Source organism: Ahaetulla prasina, chromosome 8 (genome assembly GCF_028640845.1).
Source record: "Ahaetulla prasina isolate Xishuangbanna chromosome 8, ASM2864084v1, whole genome shotgun sequence".
NCBI classification, from domain to species: domain Eukaryota; kingdom Metazoa; phylum Chordata; class Lepidosauria; order Squamata; family Colubridae; genus Ahaetulla; species Ahaetulla prasina.
In genome coordinates this window covers 24,369,706-24,391,388 of record NC_080546.1, presented here as the reverse complement: position 1 = coordinate 24,391,388, position 21,683 = coordinate 24,369,706, and the positions used below count along the sequence as shown (strand labels likewise).

At 38.8% G+C, this 21,683-nt stretch overlaps 2 protein-coding genes across 2 annotated transcripts in view; one reads left to right on the top strand and one right to left on the bottom strand.

Annotated features, from left to right (window-relative positions):
* DAPP1 (dual adaptor of phosphotyrosine and 3-phosphoinositides 1) overlaps window positions 1-18,809 on the bottom strand; it is an 87,356-nt gene extending 68,547 nt beyond the window's left edge. Inside the window, exon 1 of the mRNA XM_058192167.1 lies at window positions 15,694-18,809. The gene's annotated coding sequence lies outside the window, so the exon portion shown is untranslated. The remainder of the gene's footprint in view (window positions 1-15,693) is intronic.
* The window catches only part of C8H4orf54 (chromosome 8 C4orf54 homolog), an 81,988-nt gene extending 61,984 nt beyond the window's left edge, over window positions 1-20,004 (top strand). Inside the window, exons 6-8 of the mRNA XM_058192166.1 lie at window positions 9,583-9,657; window positions 10,487-15,816; window positions 19,419-20,004. Coding sequence (XP_058048149.1) covers window positions 10,736-15,775 — 5,040 coding nt within the window. The 5' untranslated portion in view covers window positions 9,583-9,657; window positions 10,487-10,735 and the 3' untranslated portion in view covers window positions 15,776-15,816; window positions 19,419-20,004. The remainder of the gene's footprint in view (window positions 1-9,582; window positions 9,658-10,486; window positions 15,817-19,418) is intronic.
* Window positions 20,005-21,683: the final 1,679 nt, after the last annotated feature.

The window sequence follows — 21,683 nt, the reverse complement described above, 5'->3', positions numbered from 1 at the left end:
AAGTGCACTAATCAAACAGGTGACAAGAAAGTAGGGGCAGTCATGCACAACACAGGTTATGTAGACAGTAAACACAAGGTTAATCAAAATGGACTCAAATGTCTATACACCAATGCACAGAGTATGAGGAATAAACAGGGTGAATTAGAAATTCAAGTAAATGAGGGCAGATATGATATTGTTGCCCTTACAGAAACTTGGTGGGATGAAACTGACAAATGGAACATACAGCTAGAGGGATATAAATTATTTAAAAGAAATAGACCAAATAAAAGAGGAGGTGGAGTTGCACTATATATAAGAAATAACTACATCTCTACAGAAGTAGAGCACAACAATGATGAAAATCATCTTGAATGTATTTGGGTCAATATAAAAGGGATAACGATATTGCCATAGGTCTATACTATAGGCCACCCAACCAAACAGAGGAAGTAGATGAACTTTTTGCTAGTCAGCTAACTAAGGTATGTAGGAAGCACATCACAGCAGTAATGTGGGATTTTAACTACCCTGACATCAACTGGGAGACAAACTCTGCACCAAGTGGAAGATCCAACAGGTTCCTAACAAACCTAGCAGACAACTTTGTTTCCCAAAAAGTAGAGAAGGCAACAAGGGGATCAGCCATACTGGACTTAATTCTCACTAACAGAGATGAAATGATAGAAGGTGCTGAAGCTACAGGTACCTTGGGGGCAAGTGACCACGCAATATTGGAACTCGACATTAAGCAAAAACAAGTAGTAGAACAAAGTCAAACTAGAGTCTTGGACTTTAAGAGAGCTAATTTCAATAAACTTAGATTGGATGAGAATCCTCAGGGGGAAAACAACTCAAGAAGCTTGGGAAATTTTGAAAAGTGAGATTATAAAAGCACAGTCTAGCACAATACCAATGAAGAAGAAAAATAATAGATCTCAAAAGAAACCAGCATGGATGCATAAAGAACTATCTGACAAATTGAAAGACAAAAAGGACAAATATAAAAAGTGGAAAGAGGGGCAAATAACTAAGGCAGAATATCAGCAAATAGCCCGAGCCTGTAAAGATGAAGTGAGGAAAGCTAAGGCTCACAATGAACAAAGGCTAGCGACAAAAGTAAAAAATAACAAAAAAAGCTTCTTCCAACATGTTAAAAACAAGAAAAAAGTCAAGGAAACAATTGGCCCATTGCTGGGAGAAAGTGGCAAGAAGATGACAAGCAACAGGGAGAAAGCAGATCTACTTAACTCATTTTTTGCATCTGTCTTTACACAAAAGGAAAAAACAATCCAACCTATCAAAAACAGCACCACAAAAAACAGATTAGAAACACAAGTTAAAATAGGGAAGAAAATGGTAAGTGAACACTTGTCTACCCTAGACGAGTTCAAATCACCAGGACCGGATGGATTACACCCCAAGGTTCTGAAGGAACTGGCAGACGTGATCTCAGAACCACTGAACTATATCTTTCAAAGATCCTGGAGCACAGGGGAGCTGCCAGAGGACTGGAAAAGAGCTGATGTAGTTCCCATCTTCAAAAAAGGGAAAAAAACAGATCCAGGAAACTACAGACCTATCAGCCTGACCTCAATACCGGGGAAGATTCTGGAAAAGATAATCAAGCAACGAATCACCGAACACCTAGAAGCAAACAAAGTAATGACCAAAAGCCAACATGGGTTTGTCAAAAACAGATCATGCCAGACTAATCTTATTGCATTCTTTGACAAAGTGACAAAATTAGTAGACCAGAGGAATGCTGTCGATATAATTTACTTGGACTTCAGTAAAGCATTTGATAAAGTAGATCATAACCTACTACTAGATAAAGTAGAAAAATGTGGGTTAGACAGCACCACCACCAGATGGATTCATAACTGGCTGACCAATCGCACTCAACGTGTAGTCCTCAACGGAACTACATCCACATGGAGGGAAGTATGCAGTGGAGTACCCCAAGGCTCTGTTTTAGGCCCAGTACTCTTCAACATCTTCATCAATGACTTGGACGAGGGGATAGATGGGGAACTCATCAAATTTGCAGATGACACCAAGCTGGCAGGAATAGCCAACACTCCAGAAGATAGGCTCAAATTACAGAAAGATCTTGACAGACTTGAACATTGGGCGCTATCTAACAAAATGAAATTCAACAGTGAAAAAAGTAAGGTTCTACATTTAGGCAAAAAAACCAAAATGCACAGGTACCATATATGTGGTACCTTGCTCAATAGTAGTACCTGTGAGAGGGATCTTGGAGTCCTAGTGGACAACCATTTAGATATGAGCCAGCAGTGTGCAGCTGCTGCTAAAAAAGCCAACACAGTTCTGGGCTGCATAAACAGAGGGATAGAATCAAGATCACGTGAAGTGTTAGTGCCACTTTATAATGCCTTGGTAAGGCCACACTTGGAATACTGCATTCAGTTTTGGTCGCCACGATGTAAAAAAGATGCTGAGACTCTAGAAAGAGTGCAGAGAAGAGCAACAAAGATGATTAGGGGACTGGAGGCTAAAACATATGAAGAACGATTGCAGGAACTGGGTATGTCTAGTTTAATGAAAAGAAGGACTAGGGAAGACATGATAACAGTGTTCCAATATCTCAGGGGCTGTCACAGAGAAGTGGGAGTCGGGCTGTTCTCCAAAGCACCTGAGGGTAGAACAAGAAGCAATGGGTGGAAACTGATCAAGGAAAGAAGCAACTTAGAACTGAGGAGAAATTTCCTGACAGTTAGAACAATTAATAAGTGGAACGACTTGCCTGCAGAAGTTGTGAATGTTCCAACACTGGAAATTTTTAAGAAAATGTTGGATAACCATCTGTCTGAGATGATGTAGGGTTTCCTGCCTGGGCAGTGGGTTGGACTAGAAGGCCTCCAAGGTCCCTTCCAACTCTGTTGTTGTTATTATTATTAAGGATTGCCTTGTGATTTGTCTCCTGCATTTAAATCAATAGATTCAGTAGAGTACAGCTAAAATACTGTGATGAAGGTAAAACAAGCATCCTATAAGCTGACTGAATGCAAAATTAGCAAAATCAGCCAATGATTTAAATATAGTGCAAGCTTCCTACAATATGGGCTGGCTCCTTACAAGATGTGACGAAGGATATGAACCACAGTAATAAATAAGTATCAGTCTAACAATCAAATAACAAAGAAGTGAGACAAATTCCTGGTACTGGAATGGATGGGTAGCTTTTCCAAGTGCCACATGTGATAGAAAAGGTCCATGGCCAGTTGCCAAATATCACTATGCTAAACTCATTTTTTTTTAAAAAAAATTGCCTCACGCTTATCTCAATTCCTTGAAAGTTTGTTTTGTTTGCAACAATAAGGCTATTGTTTGCTGTTACATTCTTCCAGGATTAAATTTACCTATTTCGCAGTTTAAACTTACTTCTCATAGTTTTCCATCTAAGTACTAACCAGTTATGATCTTGCTTAGCATTGCAAGATCAACCAATAGGTGCTGTTGCCTATTGAGTTCTCAATCCTACTCCTTCTGTCAAAGTTATAATCCTCCTTTGGTTACCTTGTTATCATGGCTTTGGTTCCAAGAAAAGGAAAAATGGCTGTGCAAAGCTATAAAAATGCTAGAAAAGCCTCTGATAGTTGATTAATTTCCTCTAGTATCACATTTGAATAATACCTGAGAACATGTGAAAAAGTAGTTGAGAGCTACAAAGATAGCAAGATGACTGATTTAACACTGCATATTAATCATTTTGAAACTTTAAATCAAATTAGAAGCACTAACATCTTAAATGGATAACTATAATTCTGGTGCATCCAATATAGAATAGAATAGAATAGAATAGAATAGAATAGAATAGAATAGAATAGAATAGAATAGAATAGAATAGAATTCTGTATTGGCCAAGTATGATTGGACACACAAGGAATTTGTCTTGGTGTATATGCTGTCAGTGTACATAAGGAGAATAAAATACATTCATCAAGAATAAAAAGATACAACACTTAGTGATAGTCAAGGTTAGTAATAAGCTATCAAATTGTACAAGGAAACAAGTAAAAACAATATAAATTGAAAGATACAAGCACATGGTTATAACAATATAAATTGAAAGATACAAGCACATGGTTATAGTAATAAGTGAAAAGAGATAGATACTAGTAAGGAAGAGAATAATAATAGTAATACAGTCTTAGTAAATTATTTGACAGTGTTGTGGGAATTAGTTGTTAAGCAGAGTGATGGCATTCAGGGAAAAAATTATCTTTGTGTCTAGTTGTTCTGGTGTGCAGTACCCTATAGCATTGTTTGAGGGTAGAAGTTTTTTTTTTTATTTACATTTATATCCCGCCCTTCTCCGAAGACTCAGGGCGGCTTACAGTGTATAAGGCAATAGTCTCATTCTATTTGTATATTTACAAAGTCAACTTATTGCCCCCCCCAACAATCTGGGTCCTCATTTTACCTACCTTATAAAGGATGGAAGGCTGAGTCAACCTTGGGCCGGGCTTGAACCTGCAGTAATTGCAGGCTGCTGTGTTCTAATAACAGGCTTCTTACCAGCCTGAGCTACCACCAGTTGAAACAATTTATGTCCAGGATGTGAGGGGTCTATAGATATTTTCATAATATATTCATAAAATATATTCATAAGCTTTTAAGAAAAATCTTGACAATTTTTAAAGCTATATACATTAGCTTACACTGAATTCAGACATACCTGGTTGGATTACATTTACTACTCAATTGTGATAAAGATGGCATTTTCATCAGCATAAAAGTTTTAAGACAGTCAGGTAACTTAAAAATGCTGTCATTTCATGCATGAAGAATCAGGCCACAAAACTGGAATATGGTCCTTTTGCCAAGGCTTTATTAAATCTATCCAACTTGGAATGGCTGTTAAGTATCTAGATATAAGTTGAAGGCTACCTATATGGTTTATGGTCCCTTTGCTAAGGTTTTATTAAATGTATCCAATTTAATAACACAAAGGGACTATAGACCATATAGGTAGTCCTCAACTTACATCTAGATACTTAACAACCATTCCAAGTTGGACAGATTTAATGAAGCCTTGGCAAAAGGACCATATTCTACAGTAATTTACCTTAACCTTAGCAATTAGATCTTCCCCAATGTTTTGGTCTAAGCCAATGGAGGCAATGTGACTATTTTATTTATTATCTCAGTGCTAAAGAAGAAACATTAAAATGATAGTTTTATTGGTAGTTATTGAGACCAATAGCACTTTTCAAGAAGTCTCCAGTAAGAATAACACTGAGATTTTTAACAGTGATTCAGTTTATAAGATCCCATTGAACCCATGCACTATCCATAATGTGGTTTATTTGGTTCTGACTGAGCATGTTGGATTTAGTTGCTGTGATTTATAACCCATTGATTATGATTTAGTATGATGTCCCAACCAAAAAAGGTAACTTCATGCATTCAAACTATTTGCCTTCATCCAGTCTCAAATGTTCAGTCTTCCACTAGAGTTCTACTTCATTGAAATAATATTTTTATGGCAACTCTTCCGTTTTGACAATAAAAGACTTTAAATTCGAGAATTTATGCCTGTATTCAAACAGAGAAATTACTTGTGTTCAAAACCAGTTTTCGTATGTTGCATATGCATGAAAAATTTTCTCCTTGAATTTCAGTAAAGCCACTTATTTCTATCATTACTTTATATCGATGGCAGTGTAAATTCTTGATGGGCATTGCACAGATTGTTTGAATATCAGAGTGGCAGGTGCTCATTTCTTAATCTGGTAAAAAGGTGAAGCAGTTTTGCTGTCTTTATATGGCTTTTCTTCTTGAACTAAAGACAGTCATAAAAGTGAATATGTAAAAGGTTAACCATTTCATAACTTCATCCTTCCTCAGTCAGCGTATTTCCTAAGAGCACCTGGCATGATGGTGTGACTTGATTAAGGAGAAAGACAGCACTTTTTAAATGTGTTATTTCACAAGTACTTTTTCTCCTGATGCTAACAGGGTTCAGTTACATGGACATACGTTGCACAGTATAATAGTTTGCCAGAACTTGATCCGTACTCATCTGGAGAGGAAACACAGTCTCCCATTCTAAGGGGCCATTTAAATCCTTTAAATCCTTTTAATCTCACTCAGGTTAAGGTCTTGAAAGTTGTCCAGGTTTATAGTTCCACTTCTTGGAATAGGGTCTTGCTTGCAGTGAAAGACAAACTTTAGAAGGTTGATACTTAATAAGAATAAAATGACATAGGTTGATCAAGATGTTACCCAGATATCTACAGAACAATTTTTCTTCCAGGCAGGCTCCTAGGCTCATAAATGTATTGACTTTGATAAGTAATGTTTAGGATTTCTTAAACAGAGAGAATAATCCAAATAAAGTTATTTATCACTAATTTCTGAACTAAATATCAGATTGAGAATGAGACAAATGAGACAGTAAAGTACCACCATATTGATGTAATTGTGATTATAATGCAGGTAAAGGTTTATCATTGCTTGCTATTATTCATGAAATGGAAGTCTGCAGTGAGTTGTTTGTGCACTTTAAACAATGTACCATGATTGAATTTTCCCTGTAATAGAAATATAGTAGTCCTTGACTTACAACCACAACTGGGACCAAAACTTATAAAGCGAGATGCCATGTAACCGTATCATTTAGTGATGGCAATCCCAGCATTCCTATATTGGTTAACATAGGAATCCAGATTAAACAATCCTTGCATCCTCTGTTTGAATACATCAAGCAAAAGGGAACTCATGGTTTCCCTGGAGAATTGGCTTCACTGTGGAACATAGAGGGTTTTTTCCTAATATTCAATTGAAATGTTGCTTTCATGTAATTATAATCTATGTCTTTCATTCTGGAATGATAAACAGTCTTGACTTTTTCTGTAGGACATCCTTTTAGGTTTCTGAAAAGTGCTATTATATTACTCTTCAGTATTTGCTTCTTTAGGCCAACATGCTCAGTTATAGTCCTTCAGGCCCTTTTCTCAGGCTCTTTGTTTGTCTGAATCCATATTCAAGCGTGTTATCCAGAATTGGATGGTCAATCTGTCTGTCAGTCTAAAGTGGAGTATTAAAGCACAAACCAATGAAATTATTACTCTTTGCAATCTGAATACTGCATTTGCTTTTCAACTGCCATATTATTCTGCTGACTCATACTTGATTTGTAATCAACTATCATTCCAGTATCTTTTTTCCACAACGACCATTATCAAGCCAGGCAGTCCACATCTGGGATCTGATTTTGTTTCTTATATGAAGAACTTGGAATTTCTCTTAGTAAATTTGAATGTAGCCCATTTTTCTAACATATTAAGGTCATGTTTCATTTTATTTCTGTATTCTGTATTTGTGCTGCCCTACCCAATTGCATTATTTCCAGATTTGAAAAGCAATTTTTTACTTTCAAACTTTTCAAACTTCTTCATCCAGGTCATAAATAAAAATGTTGAAAAATATAGAACCCTGCACTGAACTTTTTGCTACCTCACTATCTTTTGCTACCTTTGCTATCTTTTTTCAGTTTAATGAGTTATTTTTCCCCATTATAACTGCTGATAATCTATATTAATCTGTTGAAGAAAAACCAAAACAATATACTATTTCAACACTAGAGGGCTGTTTTGCACAGGTTAACAATTCATAGTGCTATCTGTAATTAGCTCAGGCCATAAATAAAATGGACCCTTCAAAAAATAAAGTTCCAAACTGTCATTCATTAAACATTGTTGTATTTTACCTGGGATATTAATGGGGAATATCTCTACAAGTGAAGATTTTACAGGAAATATTCTAAATGGTGCCCTTCAAAACTGATTTTCTCCCTGAGAAATGCTTTCCTCCTAATGAACTTTCCTTCACACTTGAAATAGCTCTTTTATAATCAGATCCTGAAGTGTGAAATTGTGATGCTTTTCCTTTCTCGTCCTCTGAGGCTGAAATCCCACCCACCTGATCTTAGATGCAGATGGTCTGAGAAGTGATTCATGATTCAAACTGATTCCCAAATTTGGGTATCCTGTATGGCTGACTGATGCGTTATGAAAGTTGTGTGACTGGCTCAATGCCTTATTCTGATTGAATATCCAGGCTGCAATATAATCAGAGCATGTGTTTTTCTTGGAAAAGCTGTGTTCATTCTAATCAGAACTATATTTTATTCAGTTGGGGAATCTTTCTTAAATATCAAACTCTTTATGTTACAAATGTACAAATATAATTTAACATAAACTCTAGCCTTTTTAAATCTTATCTTCAAATCAATCACATCTGTTACAGAAGAAAGTTAGAAACTGTCAGTCTGGTAGTTTTTCTTTACATATAATGCATTTCAATGGGGTTTTTTTAAACTGTCAGACATATTGATCAACCTTCACGTAACTCAGTATAGTTAATTTGAAATTTCATAATCACCTCTTCAAGATTTTAAACTATTTGCATTCTAGCTATTTTCCATAACAGCATCTTAAAGGGGGAGAAAGCCATTGACATACTTGCAATTGCAAGCACAAAAGAAAAATGCCTCTCCTACATCTGCCTCCCTTTTCATCTTTGCCATTGATTTATTCTTTTCCAATCATGAATATACTTTCAAAGAATCCTATCCAAAGCAAATCTATTGCATAACAACCTTTGTCTATAGTTAAACCTAAAATTGGCATCAGGAACCCTCATTTGTGATTTCAGAGATTGTCATTCTAGCATTCCAGGTATTTAGAGATGTAGCCTAAAGCAGCTGGGTATAAGAGGCACATCTTTATTAGTAACAGTTCTGAAATTATATACTTAACAAAAATAGAGGAATTTGTTTTTTCCTCTACTTTTAGGCAGCCTGTGGCCTGATTTTCACATGTTAAACTGTAACCTTGTTTATATTTGTTTTTCAGTACAATGGTGTGCAAACCAGATCACTATCCACTAGAGATTAGTGCTAATATGAACTTACTTTTATTTCACACATGGGTTTTATTTTATTTGCCCTGGTGCTTTAAGAGGCTTATAGTATTTTAAAGCTGTTTTATATATTATTTTAATGTTGATTTAAACATTTTTATATCTCTTTGGGTGTGATACATATATAAATGGAATTAAAATTAAAATGACAGAATTTAAAAACTGATTAATATTCATATTGATAATACTTATATTAAGCAAAAAAGGAAATATTGCATTTTTAAAAAAATAATACTTGAATTTTTCTAGCTAGACTTCCTTTACAGTATTTTATTGCACACACTTAATTCTACTTCAACAATATCATAACAATGATATGCATTTTTATATATTTAAGTATTTAAATGTAGAATGAGGCAAAAATATATTTGTAAAGATCAGATTCCTGCAATGAATGACAGTCAAACATATTTATTTTTACTATGTACAAATGTGGTAGTTTAAAATAGTACTTTATTCACCCGGTTGAAATGACACACAGTCTATGTATAGATAATGGTTTTGACCCAGCAAGCTATACTGATCTGACAAAAATACTTCTGAGTTTTCTTACTCTGAACAAGTCATTATCAAAATCAAACCAGTTTGGTATTTTCCCATTGCTTGTTCTTTATCTCCTTCACATCCTTTTAAAAACCTCTGAAGATGGGAAGAAATTTTTTCAAGATCTAAAGTGCTGATTAATATCCCTTGGACTAATACTACAAAATCAAAGAAAAGGTAAATGTGTTTTTTTCAGATTGCTTGTTTTTTCTGTACTGAAATAGTATTAGACGTCACTGTAATGGACAAAAGTCTATTCAACTTAACACTAGAGAAGCTTGAGACTGTATAATTTTAATAGTATTCAAGTGGAACTTTTATTGTGGCTGATATAATTAATTAATTATAATATAATTATAATTAATTGAGCACAGTTCTAAAACAACTTAGTAAAAAGAGATAGAAGCAAGTTAAAATTAGAGAGTTTTATTTCTCTATTTCATGACATATTAAGAATTGTTCTAATTTTGTATGTTGGAAGTATTTTTGTTGGAAGAAGACTATTCATATGGAGCCCCACTCTTTTTTTTAAAAAAAAAGGAAAGGAAAGGATGGGGAACCCTCTTTAAATGAATTTGTATACAATACAATTTTTTCCCATAAATTGGGAAAAAGTGCTTTTTAAAAATTACCAGTAAAAATACAAGTCATTTGAAATTCCTAATGTCTTATTAAGATTAAATTCAGTCTTTTTTTGCCCATTGAAATATTATCTAGGTAGTATTCTTAAAATACTGTTCTAGCAACAGAAGGTGCTTTCCATGTAGCTCTCCTTCATTTTGATCCTCCAAAAACCAATAATCTTTTAAAACTATTACATGGATTAATCCCTCTCACACGCTTACATATTCCTTAACTAGAAGTATAAGAATTTCCACATGCTTTCTCTTCATTTTGGGATGTCTGGGAAAGTTGAGTGGCAGATGCTGTTAATGCTGCTACTTCTGTTACCAATGGCATTCAGACTGACAGCTCTTCATGCCAAACTAACAACTGTACTTCATAGCTCAGGAATAAGACACTGGCAGCAGCAGCAGTTACCAGCACCCCCCATCTCCACAGAGACAACAGCAGCCACCCAGCCTACTACCCCCAGCACTATCAAGCAACTCTCCAAGGTCTACAGCTAAACTACAAGGAACAAAATTAGGAACCACTGGGGAACACGTGTGTATATGTGTGTGTGTGTGTCGCTTGACTTTGGTTCTGGGTCCAAATCTTGTTGCTCCCTTCAATCAGCTTGAAAGCTTTCACCATGGAAGTGTTTACAGAACTGCCTGCTGAAGAGATAGTTATTCAAAAAGAGAATGCTGGAGAAAGCAACAGCCAAATGATCACGTGTCATCCTCAAGAGCCATCAATTTCCTCAGCTGAGGAATCAAAATATGTGGAGATTTACGATTACCCTGGAGGGACAGTAGAGAATCCCCAGACTCTAAAGCTGAATCTAGAACGGAATGGAAGTAAAGTGCCCTTTATCAGAACTAAAAATGGACCTTGTGAGATCAGTGAGATTAACAGATTGGCTAACAAAATCTTGGCAGACAAATATGCGAATCAAGAATCTCTGGATTATACTTCTAACATGGAAGCCACTCTTTCCCCCATGGGGATGAAAGCTGATGAGGTTGGGGAAAGGATCTCTGGCATCAGTTCAGAAGGGTCTGAGAACACTCTGTCCCCTAGTATCTCCAACGTTCAGCTTTATACACATGGCTGCCCAGAATCATCTTCATCATCTTGTCCTTCACCAATGCAAAATACAAGGAATTTTCCAAAAATGGATGACTTAGAAAGAGGGGGGCAAACCTCCTCTTCGTTTGGGTATGACAGCGATGAAGATGATGAAGCAGACTGCAAAGAAATCTGTCTGAGCAATGAGAGAGGAAGAGGCAGGCATGCTTCACAACTACTGCAACCACAACCCAGCTATGCCAGTCAAAGCAACAACAGTAATAATGATGAAGCACATTATATTACCACCCATGAAATACAACTTAGTGAAGTAGATCATGACATGGATTTTGACTATGGATTAGCTTCTCGATGGGATTTTGAGGATAACAATGTTATTTATTCCTTTGTGGATTATGCTTCCTTTGGGAGCGAAGAAACGCTTGCAGACACACAAACAGAAGAGGATAATAGCTGTTATCTCAGTACAACCACCAGTGATCCTAATAATCAGACAGACAGTATTGATAATACTAGCAGTACAGAGAGAGTCAGCATTAATTCTGAAAATGATACTCCAAGCACAGACAAATGCGCCAGCTCGGAAGAAAGTCAGTCCAAGAACCTCTGCAACATGAGTGAGAATTCTGCAGGCCAGATACTCCTATCAATCAAACCAACTTCCAGGGCTATAAATGAGCCTAGCAACCAGCATGAAAAGCAAAACATTATTTACGCTGCCAAGCATGAAGGCGACATGAGCCTCTGTGTCTCCACAGCTCATGAACGAAATTCAAGTTTCAAACAAGATGTGTTTCATGACTATGCAAAAAAGTTTATTGCAGTTCCTGCACATTTGCAAACAAGGTGTGCAGCTATAAAAGCAAGAGAATTGGGTGGATATTCAAGTGGTGCCTCCAGCGTGGTAAGTGAGTTGGATGATGCAGATAAAGAAGTAAGAAGCCTGACAGCAAGGGCATTTCGGAGCTTAGCTTATCCCTACTTTGATACCCTGAACTTGAGTTCCAGTGAGTCTTCCACATCTCTTTCAGATCACAATCTAGGAATCAACCGATGGTCAACTTACTTGGATTTAAAGTGCAGCAATCTTGGACAGAAAGCAGAGCAGAATCTTTTCAAAAGCAGCGCTGCATCTGCTGGATGGAAAAGAAACTCTGGGACTAAGACAGCCAGTGACCATTTCTACATTCACTCCAATAAATCACAGACTAAAGCACTGGAATTTGTTGTCAGTAAACTTGATGGGGAAATAACGCATGTTGAAACACCACGTTGCTTTGAAAAACAGGTCCAGGCAGGCTCCCGAGTTGTTACTTTGCTGGAGACTTTGAATTTCAGCAGCAATATTAATGGGGGTGTCCCCAGACCTGCTAAACCTTCTGAAAATGCTGCTGTTGGGTCAAGTTGCACAGATGAAGTTACAGAAACACTGCCAAAGGAGCAGAGCAATGAAATCTGCAAACAAACTGGAGTCGTTGCAGATACCATGGAAGGAACGCAGAAGTCAAAATTTGCATCTAGCCTCCTCAAAAATGTTATTTCAAAGAAGATGCAACAGGAACATGAGTTCAAAATGGAAAGGGGAGAGATCACAGACACCACATACTCTGGTATGTCAAATTCCTCATCTTCTAAAGAGGTAGATAGCACTGCCAAGGAGAAGTTAAAGAATGGGGGATTGCAGAGACAAAATTCAAGATATTCAGAAGGCAGCTCTGATTGCACTATTGTAACAGCAGATGATTTGGGGGAATTTTTTGATAGCAAATCACCAACCTCCAAGCCCTCTACTCCACGGGAGGCCACTATTAGCCTAAATCGAAGCCTTTCAGAAACATTTTTAGAAGAGGCATGTAAAATAAAACAAAGTGCCTCTGAAACACTCAAGGCAACTTTCCTCCGTAGCCAGAACAGTGCATTTAGAACATGGAAAGAAAAAGAAGCAGAGAAAAAAGAGGAAAAAGTTCCCGTGGGAAAACTGAAAATAGGATTTAAAGGCGATTGGAAGGCCGATATGGGAGAAATCACAGCTAATAAAGCAACTAAAATGTCTCGTCTTTTTGTTCCAAATATTCAACAAATGGTCAAAGATAATAATAACTTGCATGTGACAAAATATTCTACAGCGACAACTGCAGCAGCTCAGACTGCTATTGCCACCACAGTGATAAAGCCCAAACCTCCAGAGATCAAGATAAGCTTGGGAAGTGTGGAGCAGAACAGAGATAATCATTTCAATATTACTAAGCTTCTCAGCCCCAAGATAGCTGGAAATGCCCCCAATTTTTTCAAGACAGCTGTTGATACCAGATGTCAACTGCAAAAGCAAATAAAAGGAGAGATTATGGACAAACTGCCTCAATTTCAGGTACGTGATGTAAGAGAAAATAAGTCTAAAGTCCAAGGGCCTATACATCAGGTGAGAGATGTCAGGAAACTAATCAAGAGTAGTTATGGTCTTGAATCAGGGGATAACCATAGTGACAGAGGTAGTGTTAACTCTGACCAGGGAACCTTTGACCAGAAATCCAAACAGCTGATGTCAATAGGCATTCCCAGGTCTCTGTCTCCCATGGTGATAACTTGTCAGGCAGTAAGTAACAGTAAAGAGGACAAGAAGCCCAACAAATCTCACGAGATGGGGCCCAGAGTAAGTAATGGAGGCAAGATGCTACCTTCCAACCCAGAAGGAACTATCCTGGTACACAGGACCTCAGGAAGGCTGCCAGTAGCCACCATTGCTCCCAACAAGAGTGACCCTCGCCAGCCTGCTGTATTGAAGATAGTCTCCAAAACATCTGTGCCCTGGAGGCAGCAGACACATCCACCACCACAGCAGCCAGTGACAACTGAGAAAAGCAATAAAGTGGGACCACTGGTGGTGGATGAAGAAGAACTTCCCAAAGAAGAAGAGGTGACCAAGGCATCTGTCTCAGCAAACCATAAGGCTCTGCAAAAACTCACAGCAGCAGTCCGGAGCATGGAAGAGCTATACAGTTTCACTAAAAATGAGTGGAAACGAAAGAGTGACCCATTACCGATAACCGACAGCCATGTCCTCTCCCTCATTGCCAGCGAAGAGCAAACCACGGGAGCCACAAACGCAGCCAGGGAAGAACCGATGATGGTTGCCAAGACTGAGGACCAGGAGGGAGCTCAGGCGGTGGGATTAACAACTTCTCCCAGCAGATCCGCACCAGAACGCCATCCCCGCGGCAGATTCACCAACCCAACCAAGAATGCAGAGAAAGTCTCCGCCAAGACAGCGGCCTTTGAGAGCCTGACCCGAGAGCGGGCCCGCGGTTCAGGCCTCTACGGAGAATCTGCCACAAGAAACGCCGGGCCTGCTGAGAAGGAAAGAGTCCCTGTGGTCCCCAGGACCACCTTAACTTTTAACGCTCAGGCCCAGAAGGCCAAGCTTCAACCGCCGGTGCTCCCGTCTCCTTCCCCGCCTCGAGGCCTCAAAGGCCAGGCCAGGCCTCGCGCCATCAAGTTATTTGGCAGCCGGCAGGGGAGCCTGGTGGAACCGGACAAGAGCCGCAAGCCCGTCTTTCCCGACTGCGGGAACTATTTGGCCATTTCGCTCAAGGAGCCGTCCGCGGAGCAACCGGCACTGGCGGCTTTAGGCACAGGAGGAGGAGGAGAAGCACCAGGAAGCAACCGCGCAGGCCTCGTCGCCACTGCTTCACCCGCTGCCGCCCAGCCTCTCAACCTGGCCCGGTCCGTGGCAGACTCCAACCCCACCCAGGCGACCCAGCAGCAGCCCGCGGAGGAGCGCGCTGGCCCCACCGCAGCCACCACTCAGCCGCAGCCTCTGGCACAGCTGCTGCCGCCCTTGCCGCCGCCGCCGCCGCAGCAGCAGCAGCAGCAACTCCAGGCGGCGGTGGCGGCGGCTCCACCGCTGGAAATGTCTCCGGCGCACATCTTCCCTCAGGCTCTGTCTCTCGCAGCGGCGGCGGCCGCCCTGACAGGCGCGACTCAGCCGGCAACGCCTTTGCTTTGCTTCTCGCCGCCCATGCCCGCTGAGCCCGCCGCTTTCCCGCCGCCTCAGACGCAGCGCAAAGTGCTGCTGGACCTCAGCACGGGCCAGTGCTACTTAGTGGACGCCCCACTGCAGCCCCAGCCGCAGCCCCAGAAGCGGCGCCTCTTTGACCCCGAGACAGGGCAGTACGTGGAAGTACCCTTGCCGGTCCCGGCGCCGCCACCACAGCCGCCGGCCTTGGCCCCCATGACCATCCCCATGTCCTCCCTGGCGCTGGGAGCGGCCGCTGGGACCTACAGCTCCCCGGCTTACATGTTCTACCCGGGCTTCCTGCCGGCGGTCCTGTCCGCCAGCGCACTGCAGGGCCAGCTCGCCCAGCAGCCCGGCGGTGAGCTGGGGTCTGTGGCCGCCTCGTCCAGGAGCGCCGCCAACTCCGCCGCAGAAAGCCCGTATTACATGCCCACGGGCACCCCGCAGCAGCAACCGTGCCCGCAAGCGGCTCCCGGCGACGGGAAAGCGCCGCTTATCAGCATCACCTCGCAGCCGCTGGGACCCCGGATCATCGCGCCTCCGTCCTTCGACGGTACCACCATGCGCTTCGTCGTGGAGCACCGGTGACGGGGCGCCGGCCAGGAGAGATGCTGCTGGTGGTACGACGGGTGAGTTGCCTTGCTGTCACCATGAATTATCACAACAAAGGTGGCATTTCTGCGAAAGGTCGCATCAGGAGAGGAGCATCGGGGTGAGGGAGAAGGGGAACAAGTCTTGCAAAACACACTAAGTGTTCAGTACCCAGAACAGGACACAGCACTAAGGTTTGCAAGGAGCCAGCTATAACCAGAGAGGGATCTTTTGCCATTTACAGATTATTCTGATTGATAGCACAACCATTCTTAGCAATAGTAAAGAAAAAAAATACAGTACAATATCTACATTCTTCTTGCTAAACAGATTTTTGTGGTAATAAAAAAGCTGGAATAGTAGTGGGAGGGTTTTAGATGAAACCAGCAATAAAGAACATTGCCCTTAATCTATTCTGTGAAGAGAAAGGGTCCAATCACTTTCTTGAGGAGAAAAAATATTGAAGAACAATGAGAAATGGAGAGTAACTTAGAAGGGAAAGTAAATTCTTCCCTGCCTCCTCTGGAATACTGTTTTGCAGCTAAGGAATGCTTCCAGAGGAATAGCTTCTAAAGGCAGTTATGCAGTTTGTTTGTTTTTCTCTTTCCCTCCTTTTGACCTTATGGGAGGAACAGAAGAAATAGGAACTATTCAATCCTTCCATATACCCACATTATCTTGGATTTTGTGAATGGGGCAAAGGAAATACATGTAACTTTAGGTCTCAAATACTTGCAGCTTGCTTACCGTAGTAATCAAGACGTATTTGTCCTTTTGTTTATTAAAACATAGCAAGAAATGATAAAAACTGGCTAAATTACAAATGAAAGACAAAGCTATTTCCTTCCTTTTGCCCGTCCATCAGTTTTGACTCCTAAAAACTGCCTGGACAAGTCCCTGTAGTGTTCTTGGCAAGTTTTCTGGCACTGTCTTCTTCATAGGGCTAGGAGAGAATCACTGACCCAAGGTCACCTAGCTGGCTTTTTGCCTAGGGTAGAACTAGAAGTGATAGTCTCCCAGTTTCTAGTCCGGGGTCTTAAAAACCTTGTTGGCAGCATCCATGTTTATGGACACATTCTTTCTGTAACATACAGTACGATGTGCCAATAATAGAATAAAAGACATTAATCTTAACATCAGCATTAATATTCATCAACAAGCCTGTATTCAGGGCAAAAAAAGAAGCAATGGGAGGAAGTAACATATTCATGCACGCATACATGATACAATTTATATATTTTCTACTCCGAATATATTCATAAATACAGCTGGGAAGTGACATTTGGAGCATTCTGTGCTCACTGCAAAAATTAAAGCCAAACCATCCATGATACTTCAAAAGCAGCCTCTGCTTTCAGAATAATCAATAGGTTTTATTTCTTGGTACTTTATAATCATTCTGACCTTGTTTTCACCTAGAGAACGGAAAGAGAGAGAAAGTGAACAATGTTTTCAGGTTTCTGATAAGAGGAAGAAACTATATATCAGAAGAATTTTTGGAAAATGTAATGAACCTGATCATTGGTCTTTTTCTGAAAGCAATTTACAGGAGACACAAGATGTATGTGAGAAAGAGAGGATGGGAATGCTTTGACATATCACAGAAATAGTGAGACTGCAGATCACCACCTGCTTCAAACTATACACTTCAAAGAAATGCTGCCAGCCACTGACCCTGTTTCAACACTGATACATGAAACCACTCATTTTAATATTGGAGTTTTTTCTAGTAAGGCTTTAACAGACACTTAACAGAAACTTGATAGGTAAAGTTTTTCCTATTATGTACTGCAGATAAGAAGCTGAGCTCAACTTGTGGGTTTCTTTATTAGAATAGAATGAGTATTACACTGAATGGAATGTAATAGTGTAAAGTATAATATCTCTAATATAAAATATAAGAATCCAACCTACAAAAAATTACTTTTAGTTTAAGTAACATTAGTAAATAGTTATATTCACATCAAGTCATTTTTAAGTGCTTTTAATTGCTGACTAGGTTGTCTTGTTCTGCAATAACCTAAGAGGGGATTTTCAGCAGAGGAAAGAGTTAACTTTTTCTCTTTTAGAACAGGATCATGATCTGGAGTGAAATCAGCTGTGCCTGCCAAATACTGTATTAAAACATGCTATTGAAATAATGTCAATTCTGGCCCTCACTTGATGGAACAGATTAGACATGGAGTAGCAGTATACTAAATCCCTGGCAAAGGATTTCCTTGAACTGTATTCTGTTTTTCTTTTCTGAAATACACTTGTAAATGAGTAAAAAAACCCTCAGCCTTCCTTAGAAAAAGTTCTAAGACTTTATGGAATAAAATTTTCTTTTAAATGAAAGGCACACAGTACAGGTACTGTAGCTCTTGCCTTACAACCATTCATTTAGTAACTGTTTGAAGTTACAACAGCACTGAAAAAAGTGACTCACAACCAATCCTTGCATTTATGACCATCTCACTGTCACCATAATTAAAATTCTGGTGCTTGGCAACCAACATGCATTTTACGACAGTTGCAATGTCTCAGGGTCATAAGATCACCATCTGCCACCTTCCCGGCCAGCTTCCAACAAGCAGAGTCAACGGGAGAAGCTTTGTTTGTTTAATAACCTATGATTCGCTTAATAATTGTAGTGATTTGCTTAACAACCATGACAAAAAAGGTCATAAAAGCAAGCAAAATTCACTTAACAACCACTTTGCTTAGTAATAGATATTCTGGTTCCAATTGCAGTTGTCAGCCAAGGACTATGTGCACTCAATATTTTTAATTAATAATTATGTTATTATGCCCTGACTCCCCACTTCATCTCATTATTAATTCCTTCCTTGAAGGCCTTTGTCACTTCCCCCAAAAGAGCAGGAAGTCTCATTTTGATATTTATTGGGGCTAAGAGGGAGGCCAGGTAGGGTGGCAGGATGGAATAGCAGCTGGAGTGCAGGTGTGCCATAATGGCAGAAAACAAAGTGCATGGTGTACTGCCTCTCTGCTACCTCAGGATATATAATCCAGTATAAGGCTTTTTCACCATTTCTGGAGCACTTCGGGGGCCGGGGGGGGGATACAAAGGAAAGTTCCTTGTTCATTTTAAATTGCATTCAGAATCCTCAGCCAAAATAAACAACTATAAACTTTCATTTCTCAGCCATCTAAAACTACTTTTCTTAAAGTATTGGAGCATGCAAAATACTGGGGCATTGTGCCACAGTTACCATGTGTGCTTGTTATGTGTATTTGATTAGCAAGTCTTACAAATAGAGGCAGAAATTGGAAGCAGTGGTGTTAAATTTGCTTTAAGGTTTATGGATTTGAAAAGCACTTTCATGTAACTGTTTAACAGAAACATTAAAATAAAGTTTTTAAATTATAGGATGATATAGTTTGACAAAACTATTAGGTCAATATAAAAATTATAATACCAGGGATCTGCTTAAATTTTATATAGAATTTTTTTTCTGTAAAATAGCAACTGACAGCCTTTAGCATAATATGAACCATTCTAAAGGTCATGAAGATAGAGTGAAGGTGAGGAAATTAACTTTTAAATTCAAAGTTCAAGAAAGGTCATAGAACATCTTGCAATGATATAATGTTTTTGTTAAATCAAACATTTAACATTTGTTTATGCTTTATCCTACAGGCACAAAGAACAAGAATTTGTCTCCCCTTAATTTGAAATGTACTTGGTAATTCTAAATTTTTGTTTAAATTGCTCTCCTCTGATGTATTTCTCATGCATTGCTTTGTGCAAAACATGTGTTACATTGTTTCCATGTTTGGATAAGCTGTTTCCTCATTTTTAACTATGTAGAAATTTAATTATTCAAATATAAATGATTGAATTGTGATATTTTCGGTAGGTTTTTAAATGTAGAAACTAGTAATTAGTGTACTGTGCAATACACAGCTAACTACAAGTTACCTACAAATGCATATATAGAAGCAGGAGCCCTTATTGCTTTGGAACGAAAAACAAGTTTGAGTGAAGAAATAAGATGCTGGTATAGCTTTGCAGATACCTATTTGCAGGATTTTTAAAAAAGCTTGGAAAGCTTGAATTATTACTCCAATCGGTTTCTCTGTTTTAAAAAAAGTGACTATAGGGTTGTTTTTATACATAAATATATGTATGTGCAGTTTATTCTTAAAGTTATTTTAATACATTTTTGGTATCTCTCCATTATTTTGGAGAAAACGTATCTAAAAATAAAAGAAGTAAAAATGTCTTTTTTCTTAGTTTTGCTAAAATATTCAAATATATTCAGAATTTGCCAATAACATCCAATTACGTTAGGCTTCCCATTGAAGTTAGTTTTAATTTAGGGTTAATATTCAATAGCAGCTGAATTAGGATGTCATAACATAATAGGTATGGAGTCAACTAGTTTGAGTTTAGTTCAACTAGCTGAACCCCAGGTTGGTCAAATCCAATCAGCTATGGATAGCTGTACAGCATCCATAGCTATCAAGCAAGCATCAGCCCTACAACAGTGTATTTTAGCCCTCAAAAAAAGTTTTGAAAAATGCCCAAATCCTGCAAGTTCTGCGGAATTCCATGAAACTTCAGCAGTATCATATGAGGGACTGCAAGATTTTTCTGGCAAAAAAAGAGTGTGCTAAATTTTAGAAATCTTCAGATCTTGCAAGATGTCAGGCAATTTGAGTGAGGGGCAATCCCACCGCACAAAACTCTGATGAGGATATTTTAGGAACAAAAGAAGATTGGTGAATCCTGAGTTAAATGTATTGAACATCCACTAAAAATTAGGTTATTTTATTTAAATTCCTCTGAATATAAAGCCTAATTCTGTGGATGTTTACTTGGATTTAAATCCTGTTGTTTTATGGGGGCTAACTGCCAAATGCATGCATATGATTCAGTTCCTATTATTTATAGAGTTGAAATAGAGTTAACGAAGTATGTATTTTATTAAATGGCTTCCCCTTAAAACCGATTGTGAAAATAACTGAAAATATAGTTCTTTATAGTTTTTCTGTTTAAATGCTGCTTTAAATTATATTCAAAGGAGTACTTTAGCTGCACTTTTATGTTTAAATATCAGAAATCTAGAAAAGTGATACAAGTTACTACACTTTCTTGGTGCCTTCAATAATTGTGGAGCAAGCAGCCATTCAACTGGCGAAGCTTTTTTTTATTATCGTACTTCATCTCCATATAGAATGAATTGTGCTTGTGTGATTGTCATGCAGCTCCCCCAAAAAGTGTTAATACTTTTATGTATGTGTCTTGTGTTTTGTTATTCTTTTTTTTTTAACGTAGCTATTTCCAGTTAGTATGCTAATCCGCTAGTTAATATTTGGCATCAATTTATAATTTAAAATATACACCTTGACAGATTGAAGGGAAAAAAATGAACATTTAATAAGCTTTTAAAGTGGAGAATTCTCATAGGAGATTTATTTGGTGCAGATATGACAATCTTAACTACAATTAGGAAATCCTGAACAAACTCAGAATGATGTTTAAATACAAAGGATACAAGTACCAAAATATATCTGGTACAATATGAAACACCTTTCAGTATTCTGTTTCTGGTTAGGTATGTTGAAAACACTGCTGCTACCCACAACTATACCAGTGGGTGTTATGTGGCACCTGATCCACATGGTATACAGATTCCAGTTAGCTTACAATTTCCTGTGGCTGGCAGTTCATTATGCCATAGATTAGTAGATCAAATCCTTAGACTAAATAGTCAATAGCTAAACTCAAGTGTAGAGCCAGAATAAGCAAGCCACAGTATCCTAAGAACAAGTCTTATTTTTTTCTCCCATACTATTTTACTGAAAGTTCTTTGTGGTTTTGGGCCAGAATTCAGAACAGTGGGGCTTAATCACACATAGTAATAGTCTTGATTCTAACCCTGTTTTAAAACAATGAGCT